The sequence below is a fragment of the Aureococcus anophagefferens genome (assembly GCF_000186865.1).
Source record: "Aureococcus anophagefferens unplaced genomic scaffold AURANscaffold_12, whole genome shotgun sequence".
Lineage (NCBI taxonomy): Eukaryota > Pelagophyceae > Pelagomonadales > Pelagomonadaceae > Aureococcus > Aureococcus anophagefferens.
The window spans coordinates 1-16,366 of NW_008705572.1; the positions used below are offsets into that span (position 1 = coordinate 1).

The 16,366-nt window shown below is 71.8% G+C and overlaps 4 protein-coding genes across 4 annotated transcripts; 2 read left to right on the forward strand and 2 right to left on the reverse strand.

The window, feature by feature from the left end:
- Positions 1–1,541: 1,541 nt before the first annotated feature.
- Positions 1,542–3,025, reverse strand: AURANDRAFT_64812 (hypothetical protein; the record flags this gene model as incomplete). Its single annotated transcript, XM_009039869.1, has 2 exons — positions 1,542–2,167; positions 2,227–3,025. 2 exons carry the CDS (start codon positions 3,023–3,025, stop codon positions 1,542–1,544), a joined length of 1,425 nt encoding a protein of 474 aa, XP_009038117.1.
- A 468-nt stretch (positions 3,026–3,493) lies between these two features.
- Positions 3,494–4,342, forward strand: AURANDRAFT_64813 (hypothetical protein; the record flags this gene model as incomplete). Its single annotated transcript, XM_009039573.1, has 1 exon — positions 3,494–4,342. The coding sequence occupies one exon, from the start codon at positions 3,494–3,496 to the stop codon at positions 4,340–4,342; it is 849 nt and encodes a 282-aa protein (XP_009037821.1).
- Positions 4,343–5,268: 926 nt separating this feature from the next.
- AURANDRAFT_71798 (hypothetical protein) lies at positions 5,269–9,361 on the forward strand (the record flags this gene model as incomplete). The annotated part of the gene is made up of 3 exons (XM_009039574.1): positions 5,269–5,619; positions 6,109–6,666; positions 6,835–9,361. The coding sequence occupies 3 exons, from the start codon at positions 5,291–5,293 to the stop codon at positions 9,218–9,220; spliced, it is 3,273 nt and encodes a 1,090-aa protein (XP_009037822.1).
- Positions 9,362–13,760: 4,399 nt separating this feature from the next.
- AURANDRAFT_12112 (hypothetical protein) lies at positions 13,761–14,861 on the reverse strand (the record flags this gene model as incomplete). Its single annotated transcript, XM_009039868.1, has 1 exon — positions 13,761–14,861. A coding segment is annotated over one exon (1,101 nt), but the record flags the coding sequence as incomplete, so codon positions are not given.
- Between the last annotated feature and the right edge of the window lie 1,505 nt (positions 14,862–16,366).

The window sequence follows — 16,366 nt, forward strand, 5'->3', positions numbered from 1 at the left end:
GGCGCGCGCTGGGCGTCGCGGCCGCCGGCGTCGGCCGCGGCGCCGACGGCGGCCGCGAGCGCGACGACCGCGCCGGAGCAGGCCTTCGTGACCGCGCCATGCTGGTCCCGGAGGCCGACGTCGCCCGCGCGCGCGACGGACTCGGGCGGCGGCGCCGGCGCGTCGCGGCCCGCGCGGAAGGCCGCGGCTAAGGCTTTGGCTTCGAGTTTTAGCTGATCGAAGGCTTCTGCTCGCGCCTTCCAGTCGTCGTGGGTCGTCTTCTCGAGGACCACGTGGCTCCAGGCGGCGACGGCCTTCCAGGGGCCCTCGGCGGCGTCCCGGCGCCGCAGCGAGCACGCGGGGAGCGACCCGTCGATGAGCATCGACGCTAGCGACGCCGGGGCAGCGTGTCGAGCATACCGCGCGGCGAAAAGTGGCGCTTTCCAACTGTGTATGCGCTAGCCGTCGACGCCTTCACCTCGTTTTGTTGCATAGCAGTGCAGCGGAATTCGAGGCAAGATGGCGAAGCTGTTCACGTTGCTCCTGCTCCCGGCGGCCACACTGGGCTTCGGCCCGGCCCTGCGCGCCATGCGGCGCGCCGCGGCCATGGCGAGCACGCCGACGCCCGACGCGCCGGTGACGAGCGCCGACGTCAAGGAGTGGATGACGACCATGGACCCCGACGCCCTGGAGGAGGAGCTGGACCTCAGCGACGTGCCCGTCAAGGCCATGCCGCCGCCGGACATCAGCGTCGAGGAGAACAGCAAGAAGGACGTCGTCGGCGACTTCGGGGGCACGGACGACGCCCTCGAGGAGCCGTGGCGCGTCGAGGCCGCGGGCATCGCCAAGGCCGCGGGCGAGGCGACGGGCGTCGTCGTCAAGGACGTCTACTGGGAGCCGGGGACTTTGCGCGTCGCCGTGACCAAGGGCGACGGGTCGACGCCCGACGCCGAGGACTGCGCCGCCGCGAGCCGCGCGGTCGTCGAGGCGCTCGAGGAGCACGAGGACCGGCTGCGCGTGCTCGCGCGCCACGACCTCGAGGTCACGTCGCCGGGCGCGTCGGACGTGCTCACGATGCAGAGCGAGTTCGACGCCTTCAAGGGCTACGACGTCGCCGCGAAGACGGCCAACCCCATCCACCCGGACGAGACGCGGACCGTCGAGGGCAAGCTCGTCGAGCGGACCATCGACACGCTCGTCATCAACGTCAAGGGCCGCATGGTGAAGCTGCCCTGGCACCTCGTCGAGGAGGTCAAACTCCCGCCGGCGAAGAAGGAGTGAGCGATGTCCAGGGTAAGGAGGGACACTTTAGAAAAGGGGCGCGGCTCGTGGGCGGCCCGCGGGCGGAAGGCGCGGGGGCCGCCGGGAGGCGGAAACTTGGTGGCGGGGCCCCGGCGTCGCAGCCGGGGGCCCATGTGATTTTTTTCGAGAAGCGGGCGAGCGGACGCGCGCGCGCGGCCGGCGCCGGAGGCGGCGGCCGCGGGAGGACGGCGGCGGGGCGGCCGAGGGTTGTGCAACAACCGTCGGGCGCCCCGGCGCCGTCGCGCAACGGGTCCGAGCGATCAGTTCGTCGGCGCGCCGTCCGCGAACGCCATGGGGCGCCGCGCGATGATCGCGAGCTGCGGTATCCGGACCAGCTGGTACGCGACGAAGCCCAGCCAGGCGGTGAGCAGCGGGTTCGGGCCCGAGCGGATGATGTTGAGGAAGATAAAGGCCACGGCGCCCGCGTTGAAGGGCATCGTCAGCCCGATGGGCCGCGCGTGGCCGAACGCGAACAGCGTGCCCTCGAAGATCGTGTTGAAGATGTAGGCCGCGAGCGACAGCCCCAGCGCCGGCGCCAGCATGGCGCAGCCCCGCAGCACGGTCGGGTCCGCCGTGAAGACGCCCGCGGCGAAGACGGCGAGCGCGGCCGCGAAGAGGCCCGCGGCCGCGGCGCACATCGCGCCCTCGAGGAGCACGGTCCGCAACACCTGCTTCGGCTTCTGGCGCGCGCGGCTCAGGGCCCGCGGCGCCAGGGACTGGGCCGCGCTCGACAGCGCGTCGGCGAAGGGGCAGAGCAGGAAGAAGAGGCTGATGACGACCTGGTGCGCGGCCAGCGCCGCGATGTCCGCGCCCGCGGCCGCGGCCGTGAGCACGACGCCGACGACGGTCTTCGCCGCGAAGGTGAGGAAGAAGGGCACGGAGTCCGCTAACGTCTTCAGGGACGACCGCAGGTCCGGCACGGACTCGTCGCGCGGCGGCACGGACGGCGGCAGCGCGCCGCCTCGAGGATCATCTCGTCGCGCTCGAGCCGCCGCATGGCCGTCACCTGGGCCACGCAGCCCGCGACCGTGGCCAGGGCCGTCGCCAGCGCCGCCCCGGCGACGCCCATGCCCAATCCGGCGACGAGAATCACGTCGAAGACGACGTTGACGACCGCGGCGACGAACGTCGCTTTGAGCGGCGTCTTGCAGTCGCCGCGCGCGACGGCCGCGGCCTGCACCGTCTGCCAGGCGAGCTGGAAGGGGAGAGCCACGTTGCGCAAAAGCACGTAGGTCGTCGCCAGCGGGAGCACGGCCCGCGTGGAGCTCGACACGTAGACGTTCGCGAGGATCGCGTGGCCCATGCCGACGTGGACCGCCAGGGCCAGCAGGCACCCCACGCCCAGGGACGCGGCGACGCCGTCGCGCTTCGCCGCGCGGCTCGACCACAGGTCGTTCGCCGCGTTGGCCTTGGCGACCTTGTTCGTCGTGACGATGGCCAGGAACGACATGAGGTACGACAAGGAATCGGCGAACGACACGGCCGGCGCGAGCGCGGCGACGTCGAGGGCGCCCGTGGAGAACCGGCCCACGACGGCCGTGTCGATGAGGCTCAGCGTCGGCGCGGCGAGCCAGACGACGAAGAGCGGCAGCGCCGTCGCGCGGATCTTCCGCCGCGTCAGCACGTCGTCGTCGCGCGCGATCGCCTCCTCCGGCGCGACGGCGGCGAGCAGCGGGTTCGACACGACGGGCAGCTCGTCGAGCGTCTTCCAGAGGGCGTCGTCCTCGTCGACGACGCGGAGCATGTCCTCGCCGTCGAGGACCTCCGCCTCGAGCGCGTCGACGAGGATGATGTCGGGCTCGGAACCGTTCCGCGGCGGCGCCTCGGCGCTCGCGACGTCCTCCAAGCCGCTATCCAGGAGCTCCGCCTCCTCGGCGACGGGGAGCAGGGGCTTCGCGAGCCACCGCCGCCGCAGGGCCGTGCCGCCGGCGGCGGCTTTTGCATTCCTGGGCCGCGGCGGAATGAGCACCATGGGCGACGCGATGCGCGGCAGGCGGATGAGCGGCGGCAGCTTGAGTGCCCGGGAGGCCGACAGGACCCAGAGGAGCACCCATCGCCGCAGGAGTGGCCTCGGACGGCTCATTTTTTGCGCGGCGAAAGGGCCAGCAGCAGTCCACCAGACGCTTCGTCTGAAATGCCTCGCTAGCAGGCGCGGGAACGTCGGCTTGCGCACTTCAGCGCGAGGACAACTTCGGCCCCGGGCAGCCCCGGCATGGCCGCGCTCGTCGCCGATGCGAGCCCCGACGACGACCAAAAGCCGCTGGAGATGTCTCTGAACGTCTACGAGGATGGCCGCGCGCTGCGCTGCGAGGACGCGCTGGGCCAGACGCTGTCTCAAAAGTGCGAGGAGCCCTGCGGCCCGCGGACGCGCGTCTGCGGCCTCCAGATCGGCGGCGACGAGTTCTCCTACTTCCACAACGGCATCGTGCGCTACACGCCGAGCCGCATGCCCCTCTTCGCCCTCGTGCGGCGCGTGGCGCTCGGCGCCTGCCCCTGCGACCGCGCGTTCGTGGGCGCGACGTTGGACGCGCTCGAGCGCGTCTTCGAGCCCGCGCTCTTCGACTGGCGCGTGCGCAACTCGCGCCACTTCTCGGCGCGCTTCGGCCAGGCGCTCCTCGGCACGCACTCGCCCAAGTGGCTCGACCGCATGGCCGACGACGGCGCGCTCGTCGGACCGGCCGCGGGCCGGAGCCCGGCGGACGACGGCGCCGCGCGCGACCCGGGCTGCTTCGGCGGCGCGGCGGCGACGAGCGCCTTCTACGCGCCGGCCTACGACGCGGCGCGGCCCGCGCCGGACCTCGAGGAGTGGGCGCGGAGCCTCGGCGGCGAGCCGCCGGACGACGGCGACGACGACTCCCCGAACCTCGAGGCGGACGCGGCCGCGGCGCGCGCGGTCGTCGCCGGGCGCGCCGCGCGGCGGCGGCAGCGCGGCGGCGTCGAGGTCGACGTCATCCCCGCCGTGGAGGAGAAGGAGGCGCTCGCGGAGCACCTCGTCGCGGGCCAGCTGTCCTCGTTTTTGGATCGGAGCCTGGACGGGTCGGGGGCGGAGGGGGGGTCGTAATTCTAAAAAGGCGCGCGGCCACAGGGTCGGGCCCCGGGGGCATCGAGCGAGTGGCGCTCGGCCGGCGTGAGGACCTCGCCCGCGTCGTGCTTCGCCTCCGCGGTCGTTGGTGTAGGTCAGCTGGATGGGCCGCGTCCAGGGCTCCGGCCGCTCGTCGTCGCCGGCGGCCTTGCTCTCGCGGATGGCCTCGGCTTCGGCGCGCGCGCCCGCCTTGGCCCGCTTCTGGTTGGCCGCGTTCGTCATCTGCTGTCCCTTCCCGGGCCGATCGGAGCCACGCGCTCGTCTGCTTCGGGCCGACATGAACGATCCGCGCGGCCCTCTGCCCCTGCGGAGGCCCGAGCTGCGGGTCCCTGCTCGACCTCAAGCTCTTGGCCTCCATGCTGGGCCGCAGGGTCGGCGACGTGCCGTCCTCCTTCTCCGCGCCGCCGGCGGCGTGCGCGCCTGCACTGGCACTCTGCGCGGTGCTCGCCGCGCTCATCACGTTCTCCTCGCGCTCCGCGCCATACTGGCGGCCGCGATAAACATCGACGAGGCCGGGAAGCGCCAGCACAACGTCAGGCCAGCCTCGCACACGCGCACCGCACGCGTCCGCGCGTTCCTCGCGATTTCTCGGGCGCTGGCCGGGGGTCTTGAGATCAGCTCTCCACGCCTGGGTTTGCGACTCGGGAAGGCGTTGGTAAAAGCTTAGGAGTCGTGCTAGACGTCGACCGGAGCTGCTCGCGCGCTATGGCGAGCGCTCCGAGGCGTCCCGCAGAGGCGCGGCGCGATCGCGTTGCCGCTCGGCGACCGCCGCTGGAGCCGCGGGCCGGCGCTCGTACGAGGACGCGTCGTCGCGACCCGGCGCGGCGGCGAGACGGCTCGAGCCGCCGTCGAAGGGTGCTGCCGCCTCGGCGCCAGCATCGGCGCGAGCGCCGCTCACTGCGGCGCGTGCGCCGCTCGCGGCGCGACATGGGCGGCTGGCCGGGGTTGGAAGAAGGAGCTCGAGATCGTCTGCGAGGCCTCGGGTCGTCGGCGAGATCGTCCGCGAGCGCGGCGGCGGCGACGTTCGGCACGCCGCCCATGGCGGCCATGGCGGCCGGCGGCGGCGCGGGGAACTGGCCGGGCTGGAAGGGCGTGAGCACCTGGGGCGCGCCCATCGGCGGCGGCGCGCCGCCCATGAACGGCGGCGGGAAGCCGCCCGGCGGCGGGAAGCCGCCGCTGCCGCCCCAGGGCGGCGGCGCCATCATGCCGCGCGGCGGGCCGCCGGGGCCGCCCCACGGCGGCGGCGCGCCGGGGCCGTAGTGGCCCGCGTTCGGCGGCTCGTGGAGCAGCTGGAGCGCGAGCGGCGCGGTAGCAGCTGGAGCGCGAGCGGCGCGTCGTCGACGGAAGCGTCAGAAGCTCGCCGCGGACCGCGCGCCGTCCAGCGCTTGCGTGCGCGAGGAGGTGCCGTGCGCTGGCGCGGCAACCGGCGCACGAGCCGTTGCGTCGTCGAAGCGATGGTCCGCGCCGCGCACCGCGGCGCAGGCGTGCAGCGCGCGGACAGCGCTTGCACATCGCGCGCGCGCGCGCCGCAGAGGTCGGCCTCGGCTCGCCTGCTTTTGCGGCAATTCCCCTCCAACGTTTGTCGGTGCGCGCGGCGCTGGCAGCCTCCGCCGGCGCTCGCGCGCCGGCGAGATGGCGACCATCCGCGAAATCGACGGTCGGACGGTCGTTGCTAGTGGCGACTGTGCTACATTCAAGCCGCGCTCCCCGGGGACGCGGGGCGGGGTGTTGACGCGAGATGGCAGCGAGGAGGACGGAATTTGGTACCTCGCGACGGCACTGCCCAACAGCACGGTCGCGGGGTGGACGTACACCGCCTTCATGAAGGACAAACCCGGGGTCAGGGCGCCCTGCGCGGCGCTCTTCGGGAAGGCCGCGCGCGCGAGGTTCGGCGCGTCGGGCGACACGATCGTCTTCGCGGTCCCCTCCGGCGGGCGCGAGACTCCCGACCCGCTCGGGCGCCCGGTGGCCCTCGCGACCGCCGTAGCGTCGGCGATCGATGGCGTCGTCCACCCGCTGCTCTCGCGCCGCCCCGGCGTCAAGAAGCTGCCGTCGAGCGGCGGCCGCCCTGCTCGCGTCGCGCACCTCCGGAACGCGTCCTTCGTCTCCGACGCGGCCCGCGAGTACATCAAGCAGGCTTTCGCCGCCGGCAAACGCCGGATCCTCGGCGTCGACGACGACTCCTGGACCAAGGCGACGCGCGACGAGGCCGTCGGAGCGCTGCGCGCCGCCATCGAGTCCCTCGGCCTCAGCGGCTCCATGGTCGTCGAGTTCGCGGTGCTGTTCCGCAAGGTCGGCGACGCGTACCCGGGCGACCTGCGCAACGAGCTCGACGCGGCGACGCACGACGAGCCCGGCCCAGCGCCCACCGGCCGCGCGGCGCGCGACGCACTCGACGAGAGCTCGAGAGCTGCAATTGAAGCGATCGAAGCCGGCGAAGCGCGCCACGATCACCACTGGCGTTGCCACAGGTTCTCGCGCATCTGCGCCGTCGCCGCCGAGGACGAGGAGCGCTGCGAGAAGAACGGGCACGTCGTCGTCATCTACCGCACGGGCGGCCGCGATCGGGCCACGCGCATCCTCCACCTCTACCTCGGCTCGCATGCCGTGCCCAAGGGCAAGTGGTCCGGCGACCTCAAGGCGCTGGTCCTCGCGCTCCTCGCCAAGGGCGACGCCGAGGCGATCCTTCAGTGCGTCGAGCTCGTGTCCAAGCGCGAGGGCGAGCACCGCGACGACGTCGCGGCGGGCCGGCACTCGTCGATCCAGGACTTCTACAACGAGAACGGCGGCGCGGACGCCGTCGAGCTCGAGCTCGTCATGCTCATCTTCGCGCGCGCCGACGAGACGCGCACGGAGTTGAAGATCGCGGGCCTCGACTACGAGCAGGTCGGCATCGACGACCTCGGCGAGCTCCAGGAGGCCGGCGAGCTCGTGCGCATGAACGCGTCGTCGAAGGCGACGGGCTGCCCCTTCGACGGCATGAAGGTCGTGGACAAGGAGACGGGCAAGACGGTGCCCGTGAACCTCACGCAGAAGGCGTTGCGGAAGAAGAAAGCGACGCGCGACGCGTGGACGCCCCAGGAGCGCGCCATGAACTCGCAGAACAACTCGTTCGGCCAGCTGCTGGCCAACGCGAAGAAGCGCGGCGACGCCGCGGGCGAGGCCGAGCTCAAGCGGCAGGACGAGTTCTGGTCGGAGCACGCGGCGACGGCGACGCGGCTCGACGTCGCGGTCCCGGACGTCGTCTGGTGGCGCCGGGATCCGGCGGCCGCGGCGGCGGCGCTCGACGTCGACGTCTCCGAGCTCCGCGACGACGAGGAGATCGTCGCGGCTCTAGAGGAGCACGCGCGCGCGGCGGCCGCGGAGAAGGCGCGGCGCGCGGCGGCCGAGGAGCAGGCGCGCGCGGCCGCGGCCGAGGAGAAGGCGCGCGCGGCGGCCGAGGAGAAGGCGCGCGCGGCGGCTGAGAAGAAGGCGCGCGCGGCGGCCGAGAAGGAGGCGCGCGCGGCGGCCGAGAAGAAGGCGCGCGCGGCGGCCGAGGCCGAGGCGAAGGCGCGGCGCCCGGCGGCCGAGGCCGAGGCGTGGCGCGCGGTCGAGGTCTACTGCGAGAGCAAGATGCTCCCCCTCGCCATCCACGACGTCGACCCCGTCTTGGTCGGGCCGCTCCGCGTCCGGGTCTTAGCCCGCCTCGTCCTCACGGCGCTTCACGGCGGCGCCAAGGCGCGGAAGCGGAAGCGGAACTGCGAGGGCTACTCGCCCAAGTGGCTCGAGGCGGCCGCGAGCTGGTGCCGCAGCCGCCTCGTCCGCGCCGACGAGGGCAAGGTCCACGTCGACGTCCTGCGCGACATGTTCTTCTCCGACCCGGCCTTCTTGGCAATCGTGCCGACGCTCATCGACGACGGCGAGGACCCCGAGCTCTTCTTCGACGGCCTGCAGAACCCGAAGTCGGCCGCGTCGACGAAGTTCCGCAGCGATGCCCTGGAGCCCGTCGTCGGCAAGGCGTCCGTGCGCGACGGCTGCCGCGTCGGCGGCGTCAAGAAGCTCGGCGTCTTCGGCTGGCGCATCGACGACGGCGCGGCCGCGCTCGACGGCGCGGCGTCGCCGCCGCCGCCCGCGGCGCTCGGCCGCGCGCCCGCCGCCGACGGCGGCGAGGTGCTCCTCCGCGCCGACGCGGCGCCGGACGCGATGGACCTCGACGACGCGTCGTTGCCCCCGGCGCCGCCGGACGCGCCGACGGCCGACGCGCCGCCGGCGGAGCCGCGCGTCGCGCCGCCGCCGGCCGAGCCGCTGGGCCCGGCCTTCGAGGCGCCCACGGCCGCGCCGTCGACGGGCTGCGCGCCGCCGTCGCCGGGCGGCGGCGCGCCGTCGGCGTCGCCCGTCGCCGCGCCGTCGCCGCGGGGCCTCGCGAACATCACGAACGTCGCGACGGTCGACGCGCAGATGGTCGACGCGTCGCCGCTCAAGCTGTCGCTCGTGAGCGTCGGCCGCCGCGACCGGGGCATGGAGCACGCCCTCGGCGCGATCAACATCCTCGGCCGGAGCAGCGAGAGCGACGCGTCGGACCCCAAGAAGCTGCCGCTCGGCGTCGACTTGGGCGAGACGAACATCTCGCGCAAGCAGTGCACGCTCAAGCGCCGCGGCGACGGCGCCTACGTGGCGACGACGTTCGGCTCCAACTCGACGGGCGTCGTCCCCGGCGGCAAGCGGCGGCGCACGCTCCTCAACCCGGGCGCGAGCCGCGCGCTCGAGCTCGGCGACGTCGTCGTCCTCGACATCTTCGAGGAGCACCAGTCCGACGTGATGGACTACTCCTTCGCCTACCAGCTGCGGCCGCGGGGCGGCGTGATGGACGACGGCTAAGCCGGCGCGGAGAAGCCGGCGACGGACGAGACGACGGCGAGGGACGAGACGACGGCGACGGGCGAGACGACCACGACGGACGAGACGACGACGACGGACGAGACGACAGCGGACGAGACGACGACGACGGACGAGACGACGGCGCTTCACCTCTGGAGCTCGAGCTCTGCCCATGACGGGGGCGGGGCCACATTTTTGATCGAATTGTTGTAACTGCAGGCGCGGAGCGCACGTGAGGCACATTGGCAACGCCTCTCAGGGAATTCCCCGTGTGATCCGGTTTTATGATTCTGCTTCGGACCGGAGCCTGGACAATTCGAGCCACTGCGAACGCCGCGCCGACACGAGGCGCGGAGTGGGGCAGGAAAACACCACCTGTTTGGACGACCCGGCCATATCTAGCCGACTTCCAGACCGGTGTTTTCGAACACCACACACTATTCGAAGAGCCCTCTGGCATCCCGCGAGACCTGGCGCGCGCCCGCCCGGAGAGCTTGAGCTGAATACGATCCCCGGCGCCGGCCCGAGGGGGTTGACCGCCGGTATGCCTGGTGGTATGCGCCTACTATGCGGGTTTTATGCGGGTGGTATGCGGGTGGTATGCGGGTGGTATGCGGGTTTTATGCGGGTGGTATGCGGGCGGTATGCGGGTGGTATGCGGGTGGTATGCGGGCGGTATGCGGGTGGTATGCGTCTGCTATGCCGGTGGTATGCGGCTGCTATGCCGGTGGTATGCGGCTGCTATGCCGGTGGTATGCGGCTGCTATGCCGGTGGTATGCTGGTGGTATGCGTGGTTCGGCAGGGCCCGCATCGGGCGGCGGTTGCTCCGCGCTCACGACACGGACACGACCCGTCCGTGCCTAGCTAATGGCGGCTCCCACCACGTATAGTTTATAATACTTTAGGCTGCTACGCGCTCCTACCATGGATGGCCGAGCCCTCAGATTAACTAAATACCTACTTCAACTTCTAGTAGCCGGACGCGGCCCTGCTCGAGGCACGTCTGCGTGGGTTCTACGTCGTTGCTGAGCACGCAGAACCCGCGAATTTACGTGTATTCGACCTCGCCCGTGCGGCGGACGAGGCTGTAATGGCCCGTGGGCAACGCGTTGTCGAGCTCGAGCAACGCGAAGTATGGCGCCGGCCCTCCTTAGGGAGTAATGCGGGAGCCTACTGCTGCTTGACGAAGGAATCGCGGAGGTTCTTCATCGCCTTTTTGGCCCACTTGTCCTTGATGTATCTCGGCGCCTCCGCGTTGAAGGCCTCCTCGCCGAGGTCGTAGGCGCCGAGCGTGTCCTTGTCCGCGCGGCCCTAAAGCCTTGCTAGGTTGATTTTATATCTGCCCATATCTAAATGATATGGGCACATTCGGGCTGCGGCGGCGCAGCGACTCGCCGACTCGCCGCCATCCCATAATACCCCACGGCCCTGGGCTCGCCGCGCCCCGGGCCGCCCGCGCCGCCGCGAAGCCGCCGATCAAGGTCGGAGTCACGATCGATGGCGCTGCGGGCTGCGACTGGCCCGCGTGCGACCCACAACAGGGCGGCGCGGGCTGTCGGACTTCAAAATCCGCGCGACTTCACAACCCGTGCGCTCGTCCAGTCGCTGGCGTTCGACAGTGTAGCAGCCTCCGCGTTTAGCGGTGCGTCTCGCTCCTCGAGAACACCACAGAGACTCGGACGAGCGCGCACGGTTTGAACTCGCGCCGCGCTTCGAAACGCGCGCGACCGCGCGATGCCCGCCGTCGACCGCGTCCCCCACGGGTTCCTCGCGAAAAAGAACCACCGATGGACCACAGCCCCGTTCGCGGCGAGCACCGGTCCGTCGGTGCATCTGCAGTAGCTGATACCCAGGGGCTGCGACTTCGAAATCACGACGGTCCGCGCGAACCGCGCGAGGGCGCGCGACTTCAATCGGCGTGCGCTCGTCCGAGTCTCTCTCGTCCTGCGTGGCGTGCTCCTCCGCCGACTTCGGTTCGTGATCCGAGCGAGCCGCCCGCGGTCGACGGACTCGAACGTCCGCGCGCGGTTTGAACTCGCGCCGCGCTTCGACCCGCGCGACCGCGCGAACCGTGCGAGGGCGCCGACTCGTCGGGCGCCGACTCGTCGGTCCAGGTAGCTAGGCGGCCCGGGGTCGCGCGCCCGGGGATCCCGGTTCCGTGTGGCTCGCAGGGGCTCCGCGCCGCGGCGAGCGTCGGTAACCTCCGGCGGTCGTCGCCTGGGTTGTCATCGACGGCGGTCGCCGGGCTGCTATGCTGGTCTTATGCGCCTGCTATGCTGGTGGTATGCGGCTGCTATGCTGGTCTTATGCGCCTGCTATGCTGGTGGTATGCGCCTGCTATGCGTCTGCTATGCGCCTGCTATGCGCCTGCTATGCGCCTGCTATGCGCCCGCTATGCGCCCGCTATGCGTCCGCTATGCGTCCGCTATGCGTCCGCTATGCGGCTGCTATGCTGGTGTATGCCGTGGCTGGTGTATGCCTGGTGGTCGGCCCCCTCTGGCGCCGGCGGCGGGCACCGGCCGTCGGCAGACGAACTCGAGCTCCCCGCGCCCGACCTCTCAATCAAATAGCAGCAGTGCCCAACGACGAACGCCGCCGCTGTCCACTGTTCCCGAGATGAGCAACATTCGCATCGTCGAGCGCGATGCCGACGGCAAGGTCCGCGCGCGGCGTCCAAACACACACACACGAAATCGCGACGCGAAACAACACAAAACACAAACCACGCGCCCAAACCACTCAAACACGCAAACCGCAAAGCAAGCAAAGCGAAACCCACACCGACGTAGGTCACGAAGACCTTCCACGACTCGTCCATGAGCCAGGACTTCAAGGACGGCGGCTACAGCGGCGCGCGCAAGGCCTTCGCGGCGAAGAAGTTCGACGGTTCGTACGCGCTGCCCAAGGACCACACGCTCGCGCTGCTCGTCGGCGAGGTCGCCAAGCTCGTGCACCCCGAGCCCAAGAAGGGCAAGAAGGCGTCGGGCACGCCCAAGGCCAAGAAGGCCGCGGCGCCGAAGAAGGAGGCGACGGCGGACAAGAAGGCCGCGAAAAACGAGAAAGTCGAGGAGAAGCCCAAGGGCGCGAGCGAGGTCGGCTGGACGCCGCCCGCCGAGGAGGCGGAGAACGTCGCCCCGTCGCCGCCGAAGAAGACCTGCGCGCCGTCCATGCTCCTGAGCATGCCCATGAAGAGCGGCGCGCCGCCCAAGGAGCTTCCCAAAAAAGAGCCCGACTTCGACCCCTACGCGGAGAGCCCCGGGAAGAAGAAGCAGGCGGCGAAGAAGCGCAAGCAGGTCGTCGTCGAGGAGAGCGACGACGAGTCGCTGCCCGTCCAGGGCGCCGGCGACGACGCGGACTCGGAGGAGGAGTTCGACTTCGTCGCCGAGGAAGAGGACGCGGAGGAGGAGGACGACGAGCAGCCCGCGGCGCCGGACCGCGTCGACGGCGCGTGCCACTCCATCGCGCGGACCTGGAGCGCCTTCGCCGAGACCGTCGTCGCGCCCGACGCGGGCGACGCGCGCGGCGACGAGTGGAGCCCCGTCGCGGATCAGGCGACGGCGTGCGAGGCCGTGTCCGTCGTCAAGGCGCTGGGCCCCAAGGACCTCGCGTCGCGCTTCTACGACACGGGCCTCCTGACCCTGGAGAGCGCCAAGTGGGCCCTGGGGCCCGAGACGCTCGGCACGGTGCAGAACGCCGTCGCGGAGCACTACGGCGCGAAACTCGAGGAGGCGCGCGCGGAGCGCATCACGCTCAAGGGCAAGGGCAAGGACCACAAGCTCAAGCCCGGCGAGGAGGAGACGCTCGACGGCTTCAACCAGCGGCCCGGCGGCCGCGTCGACATGGTCCTCGACTCGCTGCCCGAGGTCGTCGCCGCGGGCGCGAACTGGCCCTGGGCGCCGGTGGTGAGGGCCATCCTCGGCAAGAACGCGTCCCTCAACTACACGGGCTGCGTCGTGTCCCGGCCGGGCGACACGGTGCAGAACTGGCACATCGACGGCGTCCACACGAACCTCGAGGAGCACGCGGCCGCGGACCGCATCATCGTCTTCTGCCCCCTGACGGACCTGACGGAGGCGACGGGCTGCACGGAGTTCGTGCCCACGTCCCACTTCGCGTCGCGGGGCGCCGACGCCAAGTTCAAGAACGTGTCCCACATGAAGCGCGCGCGCCACTACGTCCACGCGGGCACGCCGCTCGTCATGGACTACCGCCTCTGGCACCGGGGCCTGCCGAACACGGGCACCAAGGACCGCTACCTCCTCTACGCCGTCTACCAGACCGCCAAGGGCAAGCGCGCCCTCGAGGACACGGGCGGCGACCTCGTCGCCCTCGGCCAGCGCAAGTTCCTCCGCGCCGAGTAGGCGACGTACAGATCGACCTCGGAGCGAGGCCGGCGGGAGGGCTTACTTGGCGGGGGGCCGGCGGGTGGTTCGCCGCGCGCGGCGGCGTCGACTTGGTCGGGGCTCAGCCGTAGAGGTCGCCCGGCTGCGCGCGGCGCTGCTTGAGGTCGGGCAGCTTCGACATCCACGCCGCGGCGGCGACGCAGGCCGCGGTGCTCGCGACGAGCACGGAGAGCTTCGGGAGCGCCTGGATCGGGGCCGGGATCGCGACCTCCGTGAGCAGGAGGCACATCGTGAAGCCGATGGCGCCGAGCATGGAGACGATGGAGAGGTGGTTGTTGCCCATGCCCGTGGGCATGTCGGCGATGTTGAGCTTCGTCGCCAGCCACGTGAAGCCGAAGATGCCCAGCGGCTTGCCGAGGACGAGGCCCGCGGCGATGCCCGCGGCCGCGCCCGCGCCGGGGCCGGAGACGCCCTTCATGACGCCCATGAGCGGGATGCCCGTGTTCGCGAGGGCGAAGAGGGGCATGATGCCGAAGGTCGACAGGGGCGCGAGCCGGCGGATCATGCGCTCCGCGAGCGGGTCCTCGATGGCGCCCGGGGGCCCCTCGGCCGTCGTGGACACGCAGAGCGCCGCGAGGACGCCCGCGACCTCCGCGGACACGCCCGCGCGGAGCAGGGACCACCAGATGCCGACGCCGCCCGCCGTGAAGACGCGCGCGTCGTTGCACTTGCGCGGGCCGCAGCCGATCCACCCGAGGGCCGCCGTGAGCGCGGACGCGAGGCCGAGGAAGCCGAGCGACACGTTCGCCGCGAAGCACGTCGCGAGGACGAAGATGGCCCCGAAGTCGTCGACGGTCGCCAGCGTCAGCAGGAACGCGCTCGACGACGCGGGCATCTTGCTCCGGAAGAGGCCGAAGATGGCCATCGCGAACGCGATGTCCGTCGCCATGGGCACGGCGAGGCCGCTCAGCGACCGCGCCGCGACGGGCAGGAAGCCCTGCGCCGCCGCGTAGACGGCCATGGGCGTGACCATGCCGCCTAAAGCCGCGATGGCCGGCAGCGCCGCCTTCTTGACCGACGTGAGCGCGCCGTGCCGCAGCTCCTCCTTGATCTCGAGGCCGACGAGGAAGAAGAAGACGCCCATGAGGCCCTCGTTGACCCAGGCGCGCGCGCTGAGCGCGTGGCCGCCGATGGCGGGGCCCAAAGGCGACTCCCAGAGGCCGACCCACCACGCCGACGACGGGCCGTTCGCGAGCGACAGGCTCACGGCCGTCGCGCCGAGGAGCGCCGCGGCGCCGAAGCCCTTCTCCTGGAGCTCGTTGAGCGTCCGCGTGATGCCCGCCAAGGGGCCGTCGGGCTCGCCGCAGTTCGTCGGCTGGGCGATGTCGCATTCCTCGGCGTTCGGCACGTTCGCCGGGTCGTAGAGGCCCGACGCCCGCAGCGGCTTGATGGAGGCCGTCCGCTTGAACGACGGGCGCGACGGCAGGCTCGGCAGGCGCAGCGCCGACGCGCTCGCGAAGAGGAGCGCCACGAGCACGGAAGCTGGCTTCATCTTGGACGGCGCGCGGGACGACGCTCGCGCGAGCCGAGCTCGCTTCTCACGTTCAACAGACGCGTCCGTACGGAGGGGCAACACGGGCGAAACACAGGCCTCAACTCGCGGCTCTCGAGGCCACTTTCGAGGCCTTCCTCGATGGCCTCGGAGCGCCGTTGCGCTTCGGGCTGCGAGAGCACGCCGGACCACGGCACTGCGCGGGCGTTCAGGCAGGGCGTGGTCGCGCACCTGCACCGAAACGGCCCGACCGAAACGCGACAAGGAAGAACGAAGCGAGTTTTTTTACTATTCGAGCAGTCTCTCGATGAGCTCGGCTTTGGCGCCGGAGACCTTGAGCCCCTTCGCTCGTAGCCGGTCCTTGAGCTCCGGGACCTTGAGGGCCTGGAGCTCGTCGCGGACGAGGCGCTCGACGCCCGCCGCGGGGTCCGCGGCCTCGGCCGGCGCGGCGGCCGGCGGCTCGGCCGGCGCGTCGCCGCGGTCCGCGGCGAGGGCCGCCTTGAGCGCGTCGGCGTGCTTCGACACGAGCGCCTCGACGTCGATGTCCGCGACGCCCTCGGCGGAGCCCGCGTCGGCGCCCGCGTCGTCGAAGCTCAGGCCCTCGTCGTCCCCCCGCGCCGCGCGCGCGTCCGCGAGGAGCGCCTCGACCTCGTCCTCGGGGCCCTGGCCGCCGAGGGCCGCGTCGACGAAGCCCGCGACGTCGCCGAGGTTCGCGAGGGCGTCGTCGCCGAAGGACTCGGCCCAGACCTCGCGGTTCCGGTCGTCGATTTTCGTGCCGTAGTTCTCGAAGAGCGAGTCGCGGATCGCGTCGGCCGTCGCGTACTCCTTGGCCGCGCGTGCGTCGTCGCGGTCGCCGAGGAGCGCGAGGACCTCGGGCGCGATGGCGGCGCCCGCGCGGTCCGCCCAGGGCAGCAGGCCGCCGCGCGCGTCGAACGCGCCGCGCTTCGGGGGCTCGGCGCCCCGCGGCTCGCGGCGGCCGCCCCGCGGCTCGTCGCGCCGCGTGCCCGAGTTGTCGCCCGTGCGCCGGTCCCGGTTCTGCCGGTCCTCGCGGCAGAAGATCGTCGCGCCGTCGAGCTCGGACCGGTCCATCGCGCCGATGGCCCGCTCGGCCTCGGCCTCCGTCGCGAGCTGCACGATGCCGCAGCCCTTGGACTCGCCCGTGTAGCGGTCCGTGGACACGGACGCGTAGATGACGTCGAAGCCGCCGTCGCGGAAGTGGTCCTTGAGCTCCTGCCACCGCGTCCCGGGGT